A 19,710-nucleotide genomic window follows, 5' to 3' on the forward strand; every position below is an offset into this window, starting at 1 on the left:
CACGTAATCCAAGTGTCACCACCACTATTTTGGGCTTTTCAATAACGGGATGGCCTACATGGCACCAGATCTACTGGCGCAAGACGGGATTCACCTTTCTCAAAGGGGAAAGGGGGTCCTTGCTCATGAGCTAGTGGAGCTCATTGACAGAGCTTTAAACTACACTTGAAGGGGAAGGGGGATAACATCAGGCTTGACCATGAAAATCCATGGGACAACATGTCAAGGTTAGAGGGATGGGTTGCTAGTGAGGGCCCACAGCCTGTTGCTCTGAGATCTGCTGGGTGCACTACAGCACACTTGAAGTCTTATGCAGATGAGCCAGGGGCTCCTGAGGTAATAGGAGCCAACAGGGAAACACCAGTGAAATATCTCAAAGGAAGATGTGCAAGGTCCTGCACATGGGTCAGGGCAATCCCAAGCACAAGTACAGGCTAGGCTGGGCAGAGAATGGATTGAGAGCAGCCCTGAGGAGAAGGACTTGGGAGTGCTGGTGGATGAGAAACTCAACATGAGCCGGCAATGTGCGCTGGCAGCCCAGAAAGCCAACCGTGTCCTGGGCTGTATTAAAAGAAGTGTGGCCAGCAGGTTGAGGGAGGGGATTCTGCCCCTCTACTCTGCTCTCGTGAGACCCCACCTGGAATACTGCATTCAGCTCTGGAGTCCCCAACACAAGAAGGACATGGAGCTGCTGGAACGAGTCCAGAGGAGGCCACAAAGTTGATTCGAGGGCTGGAGCACCTCTGCTATGAAGACAGGCTGAGAGAGTTGGGTTTGTTCAGTGTCCTGGTTTTAGCTGGGACCGGGTTAGCTCTTCTTTTTAGCAGCTAGAAGAGCTCCATGTTTTGGTTTTACTCAGAGGCTCGCTCTGAGAAGAATGCTGATAGCAAGTTGATGTTTGTGGATGGACGTGAAACTCCAAGGACTTTTCAGTGTGCCGGAGTGCAGAAGCACGGCGGGATAAGGGGGGAGCATAGTTGGGACAAGGGGGACATGATTCCCCTTGTGATTTGTGGTGGAACTTAAGACTGAGGGCCAAACTGGCCAATTAGTATTCCATATCATGCAGCATCATGCCCAGTATAAAAGTGAGGGTCAGCCGGAAAGAAGGGCTTTTGCGCTTTGGCTCTTTCGCCGCTTTTGCTCTTTTGCGCTTGTTGTGCTTTTGCTCTACTCTTTTTCTTTCTTTTTCTCTCTCTCCCAGTACTCCCACTCTCGGAGTACTATCTCTCCCTCTCTGCCCCTCTCTATTTCGGGGCCTCGCGTTCGTCCGGGATTGCAGCTTCGGGACGAGACGGGCTTCGCATACGAGGGGGTGGTGAGCATCTACACTGTGTATTAAATCATCTGTATTAAATTGTTCTTATCTCAACCCACGCGTTTCCCGTTTATCCTTTAATTCTCTCCCTCATTCCTGGGGGTGGGGGAGGGGGAGTGACCGGCTGTGTGGGGGGGTTCAGCCTAACCCACGACATTCAGCCTGAAGAAGAGAAGGCTCCGGGGAGACCTTTTAGCAGCCTTCCAGTACTTAAAGGGGGCCTACAGGAAAGCTGGAGAGGGACTTTTTACAAGGGTGTGTAGTGACAGGACAAGGGGCAATGTCTTTAAACTGAAAGAGGGGAGATTTATATTAGATATAAGGAAGAAATTTTTTACAATGAGGGTGGTGAGGCACTGGAACAGGTTGTCCAGAGGAGTTGTGGATGCCCCATCCCTGCAAGTGTTCAAGGCCAGGTTGGATGAGGCTTTGGGCAACCTGGTGTAGTGGAAGGTGTCCCTGCCCATGGCAGGGGGGTTGGAACTAGATGATCTTTAAGGTCCCTTCCAACCCAAACCATTTTGTGATTCTATGAATTAAAGTGTGTTCCTCTAAAAAGGTGACATGGTCAACAGCCCAGCTGAAGTGCCTCTAAGCCAATGCACGCAGCATGAGCAAACAGGAGTTGGAAGCCACCATACTGCTAGAAAGCTACAACCTAGTTGCCATTACTGAAACTTGGTGGGATGAATCCCATGACTGAAGTGCAGCTATCGATGGCCACAGGCTGTTCAGAAGGGACAGGCGAGGAAAGAGAGGTGGAGGGGTTGCCCTCTACATCAAGAAATGGAAAGATTGTGAAGAGTTGTCTCTGAAGAATAGCCACGAGTAGGTTGAAAGTTTATGGGTAAGAATTAGAGACCGAGGAAACAAAGGGAGCCTTGTGGTTGGTGCCTACTACAGGCTGCCCAATCAAGGGGACCCTATTGATGAAGCCTTCTTACTCCAGCTACAGGAGGCATCGCACTCACAGGCACTTGTCCTGCTGGGGAACTTCAACCTCGTAGAATGATACAATCATAGAATGGTTAGAGTTGGAAGGGACCTCAAAGATCATCTAGTTCCAACCCCCCTGCCATGGGCAGGGAAACCCTCCACTACACCAGGTTGCCCAAAGCCTCATCCAACCTGGCCTTGAACACTTCCAGGGATGGGGCATCTACAACTTCTCTGGGCAACCTGTTCCAGTGCCTCACCACCCTCGGAGTGAAAAATTTCTTCCTTATATTCAATCTAAATCTCCCCTCCCCTAAAGCCATTGCCCCTTGTCCTATCACTACACACCCTTGTAAAAAGTCCCTCTCCAGCTTTCCTGTAGGCCCCCTTTAAGTACTGGAAGGCTGCTAAAAGGTCTCCCCGGAGCCTTCTCTTCTTCAGTCTGAACAGCCCCAACTCTCTCAGCCTGTCTTCATAGCAGAGGTGCCCCAGCCCTCGGATCATCTTTGTGGCCTCCTCTGGACTCGCTCCAGCAGCTCCATGTCCTTCTGGTGTTGGGGACTCCAGAACTGAACACAGTATTCCAGGTGGGGTCTCACAAGAGCAGAGCAGAGGGGCAGAATCACCTCCCTCGACCTGCTGGCCACGCTTTTTTTGATGCAACCCAGGATACGGTTGGCTTTCTGGGCTGCCAGTGTGCATTGCCGGCTCATGTTGAGCTTCTCATCCACCAGCACTCCCAAGTCCTTTTCCTCAGGGCTGCTCTCAATCCATTCTCCGCCCAGCCTATACTTGTGCTTGGGATTGCCCCGACCCACATGCAGAACCTTGCACTTGGCCTTGTTGAACTTCATGAGGTTCTCACAGGCCCACCTCCCTGACATCTGCTGGAAAAATAGCACAGCAAACTGCAGGCAATCCAGGAGACTCCTGTAGCACATCGAGGATAGCTTCTTAAGCCAGGTAATAGCCCTACCAGAGGGGATGCAATACTGGACCTGATGGTCACCAACGCAAGTGAGCTAATCGGTGACATCAAGATTGGAGGCAGCCTCGGCTGCAGCGATCATGCACTGGTGGAGTTCGCAATCCTGAGGGATATGGGACAGACAAAGAGTAAAGTCAGGACCCTGAATTTTAGGAAAGCAAACTTCCAGCTGTTCAAGGAATTAGTCAATGGGACTCCCTGGGAAACTGCCCTCAGAGACAAGGGAGCAGAAGAGAGCTGGCAGACCTTTAAGGACACTTTCCATAGAGCAAAAGAGCTCTCAATTCCCAGGTATAAGAAATCAGGCAAGGAAGGCAAGAGACCTGCATGGCTGAGTTGAGACCTGCTGGCCAAACTAAAGGGCAAGAAGGAAATGCACAGGCAGTGGAAGCAGGGACAGGTATCCTGGGAAGAGTATAAGGACACTGCCCAGTTGCATAGGGATGGGGTCAGGAAGGACAAGGTGCAACTGGAGCTGAACTCGGCAAGGAACACAAAGAATAACAAGAAGGGCTTCTACAGGTATGTCAGCCAGAAAAGGAAAGTCAAAGAAAGCATACCCTCCACTGATGAACACATCTGGCAAATTGGTAACAACAGGTGAGGAGAAGACTGAGGTACTCAACAGCTTTTTTGCCTCAGTCTTCACTGGCAACCTCCTTTCCCACACCTCTCGAGTGGATGGACCACAAGGCAGGGACTGGGGGAGCAAAGTCCCTCCCACTGTAAGAGAAGATCAGATTTGAGACCACCTGAGGAACCTGAACATACATAAGTCTATGGGACCTGACAAGATATATCCCAGAGTCCTGAGGGAATTGGCTGATGTAGTTGCCAAGCCACCCTCCATGATATTTGAAAAGTCATGGCAGTCGGGTCAAGTCCCTGGTGACTAGAAAAAGGGAAACATTACACCCATTTTTAAAAAGGGTAGATGTGAGAGACTGAACTGTTGAACATTTGTCTCAAAGATTGCCTGTGTGAGAGACTGAGCTGTGGAAAAAGATTGTTTGTCTCTGTGATGGATTGATGTGTGTGTCTAGGGGGGTTCTGGTGGCAGGAGAGGGATTTGCTCCCTGTGACCTCCCAGTTCTGGTCACCAGATTGGACTCCAGAAAAGGTGCCTTTGCCCAGGAGCGAGGAGAGGGGAGGGGGGCACTGCCCCCGCTCCCTGGCTCCAGGCCGGGCAGTTGCCTGCATCGGGTCAGCGCCACCCACTGAGGATGGCAGTGACGGAGCTGCTTGGGGAACTCCGGGAGAGCCCCACTCCTGGGGTGCCCGCTGGGCCGAGTTCACCCAGAGAGGACTGAGATCTGAGAGAAACAGCCACACCGACAGCAGTTCAGTGAAGATGGAACGGGACAAGGTGTGCTGGAGCTGAGTTTCCCCTGCAACCGGTGGTGAGATGGCAGGCGGCCCCCCTGCAGCCAGGACAGTCTCGGTGGAGCAGAGACCCACTTGCAGCCCGTGGAGAAGCCATGACAGAGAAGAGATGCCTGGGCCTGAGGACGGTCATGAAGCATGGGACGCACAACAGGATAGAGATGCATTTGGAGTCTGCATGACGACCCACACAGGAGCGAGTGGCAACAACTCCCTAAGAATCCGAGACTGTGGTAAAAGCCCGCACTGGAGCAATCCGATGGGGAAGGATTGCATCCTGCTGGTAGGACTGACGCTGGAGAAGTTTGTGGATTTTCCTCGTGAGTAGGGGATCCACTGGAGCAAGGGAAAAAAGGGTGTAAGGACTCCTCTTCCTTTAAGAAAGGAGCAGCAGGAACAACATGGAATGAACTGACCTGCACTCCCCCATTCCCTGTCCCCCTGCGCCGCTGGGGAAGGAGGTAGAACCGGGAAGAAAAGGAAAGCGGGGTGGGGAGGTGTTGTTTTTACGATCTGGCCTTGTTTTCTTTTTATCCTTTTAAGTAACTGGTTTTGCTTGTCTTTATTCTTTTAAGTAGCTGTTAATAAATTGTTTTACTTTAAGAAAGCCGAGTCTGTTTTGCCCGGGACCATGGTTGGTGGGTGCTCTTTCTGTTCTTGTCTCTAACCCTCAGTTCTTTTATTATATTTTTCTCCTCTCCACTTCACTGGGGAAGAAGTGAGAGAGCGGCTGTGTGGAGTTTAGTTGCCGGATTGGCCTAAATCATGACAGTCTCTAACTGCTGCCTAAAGGTCACAAGGTTATGGAAACGTCCAGTTTGTGAAGAACACCTTTCGGAGTCATGCACCATTGAATCATGTAGCAGTCGCATGATGAGCGAGGCTGGGGTCAGCTGGGGTCGTGTGCAAGTGCAGGAATGCAGAGACATGCCGTTGCCATGGAAATTATCAAAAACTGCAGGGTTAAAAGGATGGTTGAGACAAAGCCCCTCTTCTCTTCTTTTGCTCTCTTGTGCCATCGCCCACTACTAGAACATCGAAAACTTTGGACCGCCAGGATGCTGCAGATCAATGGTGGTGACTTTCCTTGCAACTCTGTCTCGAACGTTTGCTCAATTTCTGCCTTTTTCTTCTACTCTATCCTATCGCTATCATTTTTTACTTTTGATAATAAAAGCTGTTTCTGGTATACAGCTGTCGTGGGTTAGGCTGATCCGGCAACCAAATCCCATGCAGCTCTCCCACCCGAGTAAAATGGAGAGGAGAAAAATGCAATAAAAGAGCTGAGGGTCGAGACAGGAACAGAGCAGCACCCACCAACCACGGTCCTGGGCAAAAGAGGCTGTTTTCTTAAAGCAAAACTATTTATTAACAGCTACCTAGAAAGAGAAAAGCAAACAAAAACGGTTACTTAAGAGGATAAAAAGAAAACAAGGCCAGATCTTAAAAACAACACCACTTCCCCCCCCTTTTGCTTCTTCTTCCCGGCTCTACCTCCTCCCCCCAGTGGTGCAGGGGGCAGGGAATGGGGGAGTGCAGGTCAGTTCATTCCAAGTTGTTACTGCCGCTTCTCTTAAAGGAAAAGGAGTCCTTACACCATTGTCCCTTGCTCCAGGATTCCCTACTCACGGTGAAAGTGTGAAACCTGCCCGCTAGGAGGCAAACCCTTACCCCATCGGATTTGCCCCAAGTGCGGGCTTTACCAGTCCTGGGTTTTTAAGGAGCTGCAGCCACTTGCTCTGGCGTGGGTCATCATACAGACTTTAAATGTGCTCCGGCATGGGTCGGCATATCGACCTTAAATGCGTCTCCGTACAGACTTAGATGCGTAAATGCAAAATGCGTAAATGCGCCTCGACCTGTGCCCATGATTCACAATAGTCTCAGGCTCAGGCATCTCCTTTAACAAAACACCTCCCCATTGGCGGGGGGCATCCCACGGACTCTAGATGCGTACTGTGCTCAGGCTCTGGCATCTCTTCTCGACGTGGATCCTCCACGGGCTGCGAGTGGGTCTCTGCTTGCTCCACCGAGGACTGGTTGCAAGGGGCTGCTCGCAAGGGGGACTCAACCACGGCATACGTTGTTCCATCCCATCTTCACTGACCTCTTATCTATGTGGCCGTTTCTCTTAGATTTCAGTCCTTTCTAGGTGAACTCAGCCCGGTGGGCGCCCCGGGAGCAGGGCTCTCCCCGAGTTCCCCAAGCGGCTCCGCCGCCGCCATCCTCAACGGGGCAGGCACCGGCCCAGCCCGGGCCACTGGCCTGCCGGGAGCCGGGCCATGCCCCCTTCCCATCTCCTTTCTGGTTCCTTTGTCCGACGTAAATAGGGCAATTCGCAGAGGCGCCGATTGGCTCAAGCCCCGAGGGGGACGGGAGTCCGGTCTGATGGGCAGCTTCTGCCACCCGGACCTCCCCCCCCACTTCAAACCATAACAACAGCATTTGACCTCGTTTGTGTCTTAATCTCGCTCTTGGGATCATATTGAAACCTTCCCTGACTTCGGATCAGGACATTTAAATTCTGAGCAACCTTATCTATTTGAAGATGTCCCTGCTCATTGTAGGGGGGCTGGACTAGATGACCTTTAAAGGTCCCTTCCAACTCAAACCATTTCATGATTCGACAGTGTTCTCTCACATAAGTATCCTGGAACTGCTTGGAAGTCCAACAACAATACATAGAAACAAAAAAAAAAAGGATAAAATGTCATCAAATTCCCTCAAAAGGCAAACGTAAGGTCAAAACTGAACCAAGACAATTCAATCAACTCTAATGTCATTAGGAATTTGAAAATTATTGAAAAATTGTTAAGACAGTAAAAACAGTAGCAAGGTAACAGAACAAGTTAGTTTCTTTGGGATAGGTAGAACAATGCATGTTCATAAAAACAGTGAGGAAAATTCCAACGGATGTTCTAGTAGTCAAGTCAAATAAAAATTTATTAGCTCATAGCTTTGGCTGGAAGATTACATTTTGGTAAAGGGTTATTTGGAAGTGCAAGACTCTGAACTATCTTTCCTTTCTAGCAAAAAGAAGAGACACGCACAACTCCTAGACCTGCCTCTAGGACATATGAAAATGGACAATTGTTCAGAGAAACAGGAGAAAGCACAAGAGAAGTTGATCAGCAGGCCTTTTCATGTCCAAGAGAACCAGACTGACAGAAGTTGCTGTGTGTATTGGTATTAGTACCTATTCAAGGATTTTTAGATTGTCAAAGAGACTCCTTCAGATACAAAAGGCCTATACAAAGCCCCCACCTTTCTTCATTGGAACAAGTGTTTGACTACTAATAAATAGTAGGCTTGTTTCATGGTCTGTGACCCAAAGACTTTGGTTCCCATCAGGTTTTGGCAAATACTTCTTTAGATGTCTCACAGAAGGAATGTAAGATCATAAAGATTAAACAGCACACAATCCCTGCAACAGCAAGGGGTCTCACAACAACCCAAGAAGCGCCTTCCAGTTATTTATCACAGAGATTTCATTGGACTTGCTCCTTCCAGTGAGCAGATATCTCAAGAAGCTTCAGACAACAGCAACAGAGAGTCAAAAGGATCCATCAATGAAGCCCAGCTATGTAGCCTACTCCTAACTGTTCCCACCGAGGTCCACTGATCTGCAGTTCTCTTTCCCGTAAAACTTCTTCCCTCAGAAAACAAGAGACAACTGCACAACCTAAGTATGAAGCTCCCTTTAAATGAGTCAGGGGAATTACAGAGATGAAACAGAAAGAAAAGTACCAAGGCTTCTATTCATGAAGCTACTTTCATAGGCAGTTTTGTTTTGTGAATATTCACTATTTCATCCCTCAGAAAACTACGTTATCATCCAAGGAGATAAAGGAATTATCTTGTTGGAATTTCATGGTTCAATAATTAGACAATCAAACTTAAAAATTAATAGATAGGCAAAATACAGATGTATTAGATCCTGAAATGTAAATATGCCACATAACAGACATATGCATTTGTGCCTACAGCAGTGTATGGCCAATATGAAATAGCCAAAGGCAAAAATAAAAGCTCATGCACAAAAATTTTATACATGTTCTCAGAACGCGGGATCAAGTTCAGCCTGAATCCAACCTTCTTAACAGATATAAATTGAAGAAGCATCATCCACTTTTTTGTGCATTGCACAGGCTACACAGAACATGCCTAAACTGTTGGTTAAAGTCTGATGATTAAAGTTACCTATTTTCAATCAGTTTGCACATTGGTATAAATGTAGACTAGACTTTGGTATCAAAGTTTAGGTACCTCAGTGTTGTGGTTTAACCCCCATATTAACTATATCTCAGCTAAAACCAGTACACTCAGCATAAGAATTTACTTTCTATTTTTTTGTCCCACAAATAAAGTCTAGGGTCAGGCTAAAACATTTAGAGGTTCCATCCTTTGTCATCACCTAAAAGGTTAGATTTTTTTCAAAAACTTTGTACTGTGTGCTAAGAAGAACAGTATCATTTCTTAGGAATGGAACTCACCGAGAACGAGAGTGACTTCTTGATTTCCGCCTTTCCCTAGATCTAGACCGTTTTTTCAGGGGACTTCTGGATCTGCGTCTGTCCTTGTGTCTTGAGAGTGATCTGTTGCCAGATCTACTTCTATATGAACAATGTCAGAAGAAAAATACTTTAATATTGAAACTTCATAAAAATTAGGTCAACCAAGAAGGGAAAAAAAACACATAAATCTTGTCTTATTATATAGAGTTACACCTCAGTAATATACTGCCTACCAACGTTTTTGTAAATATGGTTACTTTAAACTTCACCAGGTGCACATGCTCTCCTTTGAAACAATGCACCATTTAAGTAATACTCATGTTTCATAATAACTTCCATGAATATTATGGAAAACAAAATTCATATCACATTAGGATAGCTGTCCTTAGTAAATCTAGTGCATAAAATCTACTAGGTTGGACAAGGCCCTGAGCAACCTGATCTAGTTGGAGATATCCCTGTTCCTTGCAGGGGGGTTGGACTAGATGACCTTCGAAGGTCCCTTCCAGCCCTAACCATTCTATGATTCTATGATTCTATGATTCTATGATTCTACTATAGACAATTTCTATCAGCTTGTTAATATAATTAGTTACATTTTTCTTCTTTTCCAGGCCTAGTCACTTATTGCAGTCTTGGTCAATGAAGAAAGATGGCTTTAACTGGCCTCTTTGTTCTCCAGTCTTACAATTTAATTGAACTTTAAAAAAAAAAAAATAAGAACCCCACTATCTGTGGTTCAGCATTTAGTCAAGTTACCTTTTCAGTTGAAAGGATATGTTAACATGGATTTGAATTATAAGAGTTCTCAAGAAAAGGAATTAGCATTTACTACATGATAAATAAGGAATGCAAATAATATGCAGATACTCCAATAGAAATCTAATTAAAGTCTTCTGATAAATATATAGTATATACATAAAATTATACATTACATATATTACATGTATGTAATGTATAATTATAATTATATATTACATATACTATATAAACATATAGTATAGTCTCAGATTTGATGAAGAAAACAAGACTTAAAAAAATTACTATACTCTTTTTTTCCAAAAAAATATTCCCTATATTCAGAAGATCATATTCCTTAGGAAAACAAAAAAGTTGAATTTGAACATTAAATTTCAAAAGAACACATCATTGGATACTTTGCCTGAGAGGTTAAGGTACGATGAAGTTAAACTTACCAAAGACAGAAATTCATGTATATTACTCAATAAATCCTGAAGAACAGGGAGATACAAAAAATACCAGTTCCACCTGTCTTCTGCAGCTCAAGACACACAGAGTAAGATATACCAAGAGAAGAGGAGAGGCAATCATTTTTTACCTACAGCTTTGCTCCATGTATCAGTGTAGAAATACAAACTAATTACAGGGAAAAGTAATTACAATTTAGTCCAAATAAGACCTTGAATAAATTTTATATCATAGAGATGAAAGTGATTTAGGGGTTTTATAAAACGGTAAAACTGGAAAGTGGTAAGGACAGTTTATTCTTAGGGATGAAGTTGTCTGAACAGGCGACTGGCCTTTTTTCAGCATGTTCTCAAAACTGACAGTAACAGTGGTAAAATCATTAGAAAAAGAAATATATATATATATAACTATCAACAATTGTTCAAAGCACAGGTTTTCTGCAAGTAAAAAAAAAATGCAAATTTATCTTCTAAAAATCCATTTGGTTTGTGTCAGTACAAAATAGCACTGAGATTACTGCAGTGCTACACAAAACAAAGACCATTTTTCAGTTATGTCCTGAGTTAGAAAAACAGAAGAGAAGCAAGCAATAAGGAAATGAACAAATTATTCTTCTTGCATTAAAAAGGTACCCAATGTTTTGATGTCATTAGATAACATGTACTGTGTAACGCTATTACAAAACTGAAGCCTGCACTTAGACCATATTTGTTTGGTAGTATAACTGATGTGGTGCGTCCCTCTGGCCAGCTTTTCTGTATGTAAAAGAATTCTAGTTGCCCTGTTAAAAGACAATGGATGAAAGAATGCAACAGTGCTGTTGCTGCAACACTGACAACACTCACCTTTTTAAAGTGTAAGCTATCAAATACATTTTGAGTTTGGGTTGTTTTGGGTTTTTATGATACTTAATGTAGCCAAATATCTTTAGATTGATTATGTAAATGATCAGAAGACATTCCTGACATTGAAACATTTCGGGAAGCATTTGTAAGTCTCACATAGCAAGACTGTCTCATTCTTGGAGAAAAATCTTAATTTAAGGGTGATCTAGTAATTTTATTTCCTCCTATATTTCAAAGTCTGTTTCAGAACTGAACAAATTAGCAAAGCAAACAGTGACGAATGAAAAACTGCCCCTAAAGCCTTTTTCTTCTGGCTTTTAAAAAATACAGCTTTATGTTTACAGTACAGTAAATAAAAATACTGTATTTATTAACTAGATGTTTAGAAGTTCAGAACAGCAGGAACTTTCTACTAGCAAAACCAGCCAGCCTATCTGTTCAGAGTGTTAACAGTAAACTAAATGTTCTATCTACAAAACACAGATAACTATTTATTTTTAAAATACACAAAATGAAATTATGCTCCATGGCACAAAACGTACCATGAAACCATAGAAAAGGTTATGCTACATGGCACAAAAAATACCTTCTAGTGTGTTTTACCTGAAAGTAATCCTGAAAACATTTAGCATTTAGAGGGAAAGAGTATCTGTTCAGAGACAAAGTTCCTAGTTAACTCTGATCTGGTCAGTGTAAGTTACTAATCTTCTCTACAGGGATACTTGTCTCATAACTCAGTAAGAAATCTCAGTAACCACCACCACAAAAAAAAAAAAACAAAAAAAACCCACAACAATCCAGTATGATCTCTTAGTCCAAAATAAAAAGCATACCTACCTGTGTTTTGAGTGTGATCTTTTCCTTCTAGATCGGGATTTTGAGCTAGACCTGGATTCTGAACAAGAATGAGAACGAGATCGACCACCCTTTCTTTCACTGCTCTTTCCAGACTCTGAGAGGAAAAAAACACTTTGCAGTGTAAGCTCAGAACATTTAAAGATCCCAGTTAAACAATCTAGCACAAGTGGAATGTACCACACATATAGTGCAAGGGGCCTACACATTGCACATCTTCCTTATTTGCAAATATCCTTCAGAAACATCCAAGAAAGTCATTGCATACGCTCGTTGAGTGCAGCCATCCTACAGCAGTACACATAAACCAGATAATTATAAACAGCTAGCTCTGTTAGGAATGGGATTTATGTTGCTGTCACAATGCACAAGATTACAACACGTTCTCCTCTGGTATATTATATAACTACTTTTTTTTTAATAATCTCAGAAGAACAGAGTAAACTCAGAGGGTATAAATTTGAAAACAAGCATAAAATGTAAATAATAATTAGTACTTTATATACTTTTAGATATTCCAATCACTGTAAAAATATTGAAGTTCTATTCCTCAAACACTGTTTTAGGGGAGGAAGGGATGAGGAGAAGGGGGTGAAAAGTTTGATCCAAAGGCCAGGAAGTTAACAGAAAGCTTACCAGTGACCTCAGCAGACTTTGGTTCAGACTCTAAAAGATTATTATTCTGCTGCTTAACACTGAGGAAACGTTAGAACTATTTTTCTCCCAACCCTAAAAAACAACAGAAAATACTTCCCTCCCTGAAAAAAAACAAACAACCAACCTCAAGACTCTCCACTATCTAACCTACGTAAGTCAACATCTGGGTTTCTTAGTAAGAAGAATGACAAAATCTTGCTGATGAAAGGAAAAAGGAGGATTTCAACTGCAAGCTTAACAAGTTGAGAATTTTTTATGCTGTAGTTTTGTGATCAAAGTCAGCATAAATCAGCACTGAAATGTCTGTCTAACCACTCAATCCACCAACACCTCCCTCCTTGACCTGGCATTTCAGTGTTAACGGGAATCGGGGAACTAATCTGGATGAAAAAAAGTCCATTACAACATGTTAAGTTTTATCCCAGATTCATTCTCTGATCCCATTTGCTATGAGGATGCACATAGTCTTGAGCCAGCATGAAAAACAGCATAGTACAATGACAAAATTAACTTGCTGAAGGAAAGCATAATATTGCTGCTTTCAGCAGCATACTAGCTCCCTCTGATCATGAAACTATGGCATTAATGGGTGCTAGAGAACAAAACAAAATATAAAGCATTTTTTAAAGTTTGTAAGTACTTTGAACTTTAAAAGCACCAACATTAAGTATTAATTTAGTGTTGATTTTGTATTTCTGAAAACATTCAGTGAGCATGTATCTGAAAATAAGATATGATGAAATAAAAAGTCAGCTTCATTCCACTGCTTTGTTGCATGAAGACATTTTTAATGATTTTCTTTTTCCCCCACACATGTTGTTCACTTTTGAGTACCATTTTCCTGTGTTTGAAAGTGCTCCTAAAAGCATGTGCCAAGGTACACACAGAATATGTCTGTTAGGTAATGAAGATAATATACCTACCTGGCTCAATAGCCGCAGATATGAAAGACTGGGCTTCCCTTACTCTCTTCATCACTTCTTCCAGTTCCTTGGCAGCAGCTTGTGGTGTCATTTCAGGAGGCTTCACTATTGCATTATTGGAGTGATTTATCCTAAATTAAGGAAAACCAAAAACCTTTAACTCCCAAACACTTGAAAAGGCAAAATGAAAAACAAAGAAGAAAATATCTCAACTTCCACGTATGACTAAAAACTTCAAAATTCAGCAAAACTAGAGATTTTTCCTAACACTCATCTGTTCTAAGTATCTGAAATGTCTGTCTTATTGCTTTCAAATCTTAACGCTTATAAATAAATGCGGCACAATATTTCTGTGTTAAAATATTTTCTAGTAGAAGTCTAGGAATCTATTTCTCTATTTCAGATCAAATCTCTACATTAAGGCCTACTAATTACATACACATCATATATAAAGCTTAATTAGTACCAAGGACTGCAGATTCTCTGTTATAGCTTTCACTAAACTCAAGATTAGATGTAGAAATATTTTACTCGATGCCATCCATATTCTTCTTGGAGAAAGTTATGTCCAATCTTGAAAATGGAGTTTGTAAAAGTGTTCCATTTTACTAACAATAGGTTCTTATATTGAAAAAAATATTCATCACAGCAGTTTCCTGCATATCAGAATCATAAATGTATAAGGACACTAAGAAATCTCTCATTCAATATTCATATGGATGATTAATTTCTTACTTCAGTGGTCTGTCTCCAAACATAACTCCATTAAAGGCAAGAGCTCGAGGTACGGAATTTTGGTCTGCAAATTCCACAAAAGCAAATCGTGTTGGTTGCGTCTCATCACCTGCCATTCGCACAAATTTGACTTCTCCAACTTGCTTAAAGAATTCAAGCAGTTGATCTGCTGTTGTAGTCTAGAAAGAGTCAAAGAGCTCAGCTGAAGTAAAATATATAATGAAAACCACTTATCCAACATATCAGGTAATCTAAGAGCTACAGATTTTGGAAAGACATCTCACCATTATTACACAGGTGACATTAATTTGGTAATGTCACACTTCAAGAGAGAAAGGGTTTTTTTTCTTCTGTTAATCTGAAGAATATACTACAATTTAAAATAGTGCAACCACAAGCCCTGAAGTCCTACATCTAGGTTAAAAAAGCACTTGTACAGGTTTTTGCACTTTTCAGGCAACTCATTTGAAATAACTGATGAGGAATTTCCTTATACACCTATGTCCAAGCTATTGATTGTGAATTTTGATCAATTAAAAAAATAAATCCAAACAGTATTACAAGACTTTGCTTTTATCTGTTTTTCTACTAGCTTACAGCTTGTTTTATTTTATTGCGACCAATAGTACTTTTACACTCTAGTAGTCACTTTGGCAGTCAAAAAAAACCCAAATCAAATACTTATATTGCCGACAGTCAAAAGCAAATTTTTTCAATTAATTCAATCAACTGCTGAAAAAACAAATTTCTGACAGACCTAACTTTCCTGTCAGAGAAACTCAAAGGTATTTATGCTAATTTTGCAACTTCCATTAGGAGAAATCATTCCTTCTTACTGTACTTAAGCAACTGCACAGTGTTGTGGGGGACAGGTACCATGAGCTCATGACTTCTGAGGCACTGTTCAGCTAACACAACCCAGCTGGACATTTGATCAACACACACAATCGTAAGTATGTTTCTTGAATTCAGCTACAGTGATTTCTCTGGTATCCTGCTAAAATTAATTCCACAGTCTGGTCTGATCTGATTGGCAAAAGAGCATTCAGAATACGAAATATCACTAGTAACCAAAAAAGAGTATTTTTTGTTTGTTTGTTTAAATTTCTATTGGCATCAACTAATGAAAACTCTTAACGTGTAATTTAGGAATTATAATCTTACAATTCTGCATCTTCCATTATTATTGCCAATAAAAAAAAAATAAAGAAAAAGCTACTTGTGAATTCAGGTTTCCAACGTAGACTGTTCTTCTAATTTCATCAATTTTGGATGGGTCCACATTCCCCATAATTGGTGGCTGTGGTATTTCTCCCAGTGTAGTAATGTTAGGGTCTAATGCTGCTGCTGGTATAGCCCCTAAAGGGCCAAGTGAAACACCAAGCTGGAAAACACAAAAATAGAATATGCTTTCAACCAAGCACTAGTGGGAGATACTTCACTTGTTAATACTTGCCTGCCTTGTGCATTTCGATAAAAATAAATCTAATGAATTGTTGTGGTTTAACCCCACAGGCAACCAAACACCACCCAGCTGCTCGCTCATCCTCCTCCACCCCCAGGAGATGGGGAAGAGAATTAAAGGGGAAAAGGGAAGGAGACTCGTGGGTTGAGATAAGAACAATTTAATAATTTAAATAAAATTAAAAATTATAATGATAAAATAATAAGAAGAATGATAATATATAAAAACTATAATCATACATATGAAAGAGTGAAGTACACAATAATTGCTCACCACTCGCTGACCAACACCCGTCCCATCCCAGCTAGCAATCCTGAAAGAGATCCTGAAACCGCAATCCAAGAAGAGCAAGAGCCACAAAGAGAGATCCAAAGAGAGAGATTTCTTAAGAGCAAACTTCCCAGCCAGCTCTCATCTACATACTGAGTATGACATTGCATGATATTGCATTGCGGTGTTGTGGACACGCTGGAGGGAAGGGATGCCATCCAGAGAGACCTTTACAGGCTGGAGAGGTGGGCCTGTGAGAACCTCATGAAGTTCAACAAGGCCAAGTGCAAGGTCCTGCACGTGGGTCGGGGCAATCCCAAGCACAAGTACAGGCTGGGCAGAGAATGGATTGAGAGCAGCCCTGAGGAAAAGGACTTGGGAGTGCTGGTGGATGAGAAGCTCAACATGAGCCGGCAATGTGCACTGGCAGCCCAGAAAGCAAACCGTATCCTGGGCTTTATCAAAAGGAGCGTGGCCAGCAGGTCAAGGGAGGTGATTCTGCCCCTCTACTCAGCTCTCGTGAGACCCCACCTTCTTCTCTCTAAACTAGAGAGGCATGGGTTTGATGGATGGACCACTCGGTGGATAAGGAATTGGCTCAATGGCCGCACTCGGAGAGTAGTGGTCAACGGCTCGATGTCCAAGTGGAGACCGGTCACGAGTGGCGTCCCTCAGGGGTCCGTGTTGGGCCCGGCCCTCTTCAACATCTTTGTCGGTGACGTGGACAGTGGCATGGAGCGCACCCTCAGCAAGTTCGCCGATGACACCAAGCTGTGTGGTGCCGTCGACACGCTGGAAGGGAGGGATACCATCCAGAGGGACCTCGACAGGCTGGAGAGGTGGGCCTGTGTCAACCTCATGAAGTTCAACCAGGCCAAGTGCAAGGTCCTACATCTGGGTCGTGGCAATCCCAGGCACAAATACAGACTGGGTGGTGAATGGATCGAGAGCAGCCCTGAGGAGAAGGACTTGGGAGTACTGGTGGACGAGAAGCTCAATATGAGCCGGCAATGTGCTCTTGCGGCCCAGAAGGCCAACCGCGTCCTGGGCTGCATCAAGAGGAGCGTGGCCAGCAGGTTGAGAGAGATGATTCTTCCCCTCTGCTCTGCCCTCGTGAGACCTCACCTGGAGTACTGCGTCCAGTTCTGGAGCCCCCAACACAAGAAGGACATGGACCAGTTGGAGAGGGTCCAGAGGAGGGCCACGAAGATGATAAGAGGGCTGGAGCACCTTTCCTATGAGGACAGGCTGAAAGAGTTGGGGCTGTTCAGCCTGGAGAAGAGGAGGCTCCGGGGTGACCTTATAGCGGTCTTCCAGTACCTCAAGGGGGCCTACAAGAAAGATGGGGAGAGGCTGTTCAGGAGGGCCTGTTGTGATAGGACAAGGGGTAATGGTTTTAAAATAGAGGGAGGTAGATTCAGGTTGGATATTAGGAAAAAATTTTTTACCATGAGAGTTGTAGAACACTGGAACAGGTTACCCAGAGAGGTGGTGGATGCTCCATCCCTGGAGACGTTCAAGGCCAGGTTGGATGAGGCCCTGAGCAACCTGATCTAGTTGGAGATACCCCTGTTCCTTGCAGGGGGGTTGGACTAGATGACCTTTGAAGGTCCCTTCCAGCCCTAACCATTCTATGATTCTATGAATACTGCGTTCAGCTCTGGAGTTCCCAACACAAGAAGGACATGGAGCTACTGGAGCGAGTCCAGAGGAGGGCCACGAAGATGATCAGAGGGCTGGAGCACCTCTGCTATGAAGACAGGCTGAAAGAGTGGGGGCTGTTCAGCCTGGAGAAGAGAAGGCTCCGGGGTGATCTTACAGCAGCCTTCCAGTACTTAAAGGGGGCCTACAGGAAAGCTGGAGAGGGACTTTTTACAAGGGCGTGTAGTGATAGGACAAGGGGCAATGGATTTAAACTGAAAGAGGGCAGATTTAGATTAGATATAAGGAAGAAATTTTTTACATTGAGGGTGGTGAGGCACTGGAACAGGTTGCCCAGAGAAGTTGTGGCTGCCCCATCCCTGGAAGTGTTCAAGGCCAGGTTGGATGAGGCTTTGGGCAACCTGGTGTAGTGGAGGGTTTCCCTGCCCATGGCAGAGGGGTTGGAACTTGATGATCTTTAAGGTCCCTTCCAACCCTAACCATTCTATGATTCTATGTTTATAGTTGGCATTGAGACAGCAAGGACTTTGTCAGCTTCCCATGTTTTGCCAGTGTGCAGGTGCACAAAAAGCTGGGAGGTTGCATAGCCAGGACAAAGGTCCCACAACCTTCTAGCTTTATGATTTGAGTTTAGGCTTAGGATCGAGGGCCAAATTGGCCAATGGAATGTTCCATATCATGCAGCGTCATGCCCAGTATAAAAATGAGGGTCAGCCAGAAAGAAGGGCCTTTGCTCTTCCGGGACTCTCACTTTTGGACTCTCAGAGTGCTTTCTCTCTCTCTCTTGCTATCTTAGGGCCTCTCGCTCGTCTGGGATTGCAGTATCAGGACTTATCTGTTTCAGGATCGTTAGTTCGGGACGAGACGGGCCTCGGTCAAGGGGTGGTGAGCAATTACACCGTACATCACTCGTTTGTATATATTTATCATTGTACATATCTGTATATATTCATATATTAGTAGTAGTAGTATTAAATTGTTCTTATCTCAACTCATGGGTCTCTTTCCCTTTTCTCCTTTAATTCTTTTCCTCTTCCCCTGAGGGTGCAGGAGGGTGAGCGAGTAGCTGTGTGGAGTTTAGTTGCCGGAGCAGCCTAAACCATGACATCATCCCTAGAGTTATTTAAAAGACATGTAGACATGGCACTTAGGGACACAGTTTAGTGGTGGACTTGGCAGTGTTAGCTTTATGGTTGGACTTAATCTTCAGGGTTTTTTCCAACCTAAATGATTCTATGATTATTCATGCTTCATTAGCAGCAATTATGTAGCAGAATCATGAGTAAGCACATTTTGGTTTATGAAATGTGAACTAAAAATTATTTTCCAAGTCATGCAATGTCTCTTATACAATGATAGTTATGAATCATAGACAGAATTAGCCTAAACCTCTAACTGGTGACTTTGGTCCCACTGTTTCATTATATAAGTTGTACACTCTAAAACAGCTGTTGGAGCACAAGCTTCAAAAAGGATGCTGACCTTTGTGCAGGTTTTTGAAATGGGGAGGGAGGGAGACACTAAATACATTCATTTCTTTTAGGACGCTGATCAGTATTAGCTAAGAATATGAGAGTGGCAATAATATTTCTGGTAATGGAGACAGATGAAAAATCATTTAAGGACAGATAGGTTTGCGAATCTGCAGGACACCCTTAGCACGAGTCAAAAATCCAGGATGGTACCATTAACAACATCAATACACACACTGCTGCAATATGTTTGGAAGACTGAGGACTTTCATCTTCAAATAACATGGAGTTAGTGACATTAAGCCAAATTTTTTTTAAGTAGGGTTTACTATTTCCAGAATTCTCCCTGAATACAGCACAGCAGCCTGCTGATTTCAAGAAAGGCTTATAGAGGCAAAAAAAGGAACTGAGCAGAAGCAGCAGCAAACAGCTTCTATGCTTTTTGCAGTGAAAACATTGTTAGGCTAACAGTCAAAAA

The 19,710-nt window shown here is 43.5% G+C and overlaps 1 protein-coding gene across 4 annotated transcripts in view; it reads right to left on the minus strand.

Annotated features, from left to right (window-relative positions):
- Nucleotides 1-19,710, minus strand: part of LOC147526229 (uncharacterized) — a 43,698-nt gene that overhangs the window by 10,457 nt on the left and 13,531 nt on the right. For 3 of the 4 annotated variants that reach the window (XM_086630199.1, XM_086630196.1, XM_086630197.1), the window contains exons 4-8: nucleotides 15,583-15,747; nucleotides 14,364-14,542; nucleotides 13,629-13,759; nucleotides 12,031-12,145; nucleotides 9,119-9,238 (exon numbers count right to left, since the gene is read on the minus strand). In XM_086630199.1, the coding sequence (XP_086486325.1) occupies nucleotides 9,119-9,238; nucleotides 12,031-12,145; nucleotides 13,629-13,759; nucleotides 14,364-14,542; nucleotides 15,583-15,747 (710 nt within the window). The remainder of the gene's footprint in view (nucleotides 1-9,118; nucleotides 9,239-12,030; nucleotides 12,146-13,628; nucleotides 13,760-14,363; nucleotides 14,543-15,582; nucleotides 15,748-19,710) is intronic. The other variant, XM_086630198.1, reaches the window with a different exon arrangement.

The sequence above is a fragment of the Tauraco erythrolophus genome, chromosome W (assembly GCF_009769465.1).
Source record: "Tauraco erythrolophus isolate bTauEry1 chromosome W, bTauEry1.pri, whole genome shotgun sequence".
Taxonomy (NCBI): domain Eukaryota; kingdom Metazoa; phylum Chordata; class Aves; order Musophagiformes; family Musophagidae; genus Tauraco; species Tauraco erythrolophus.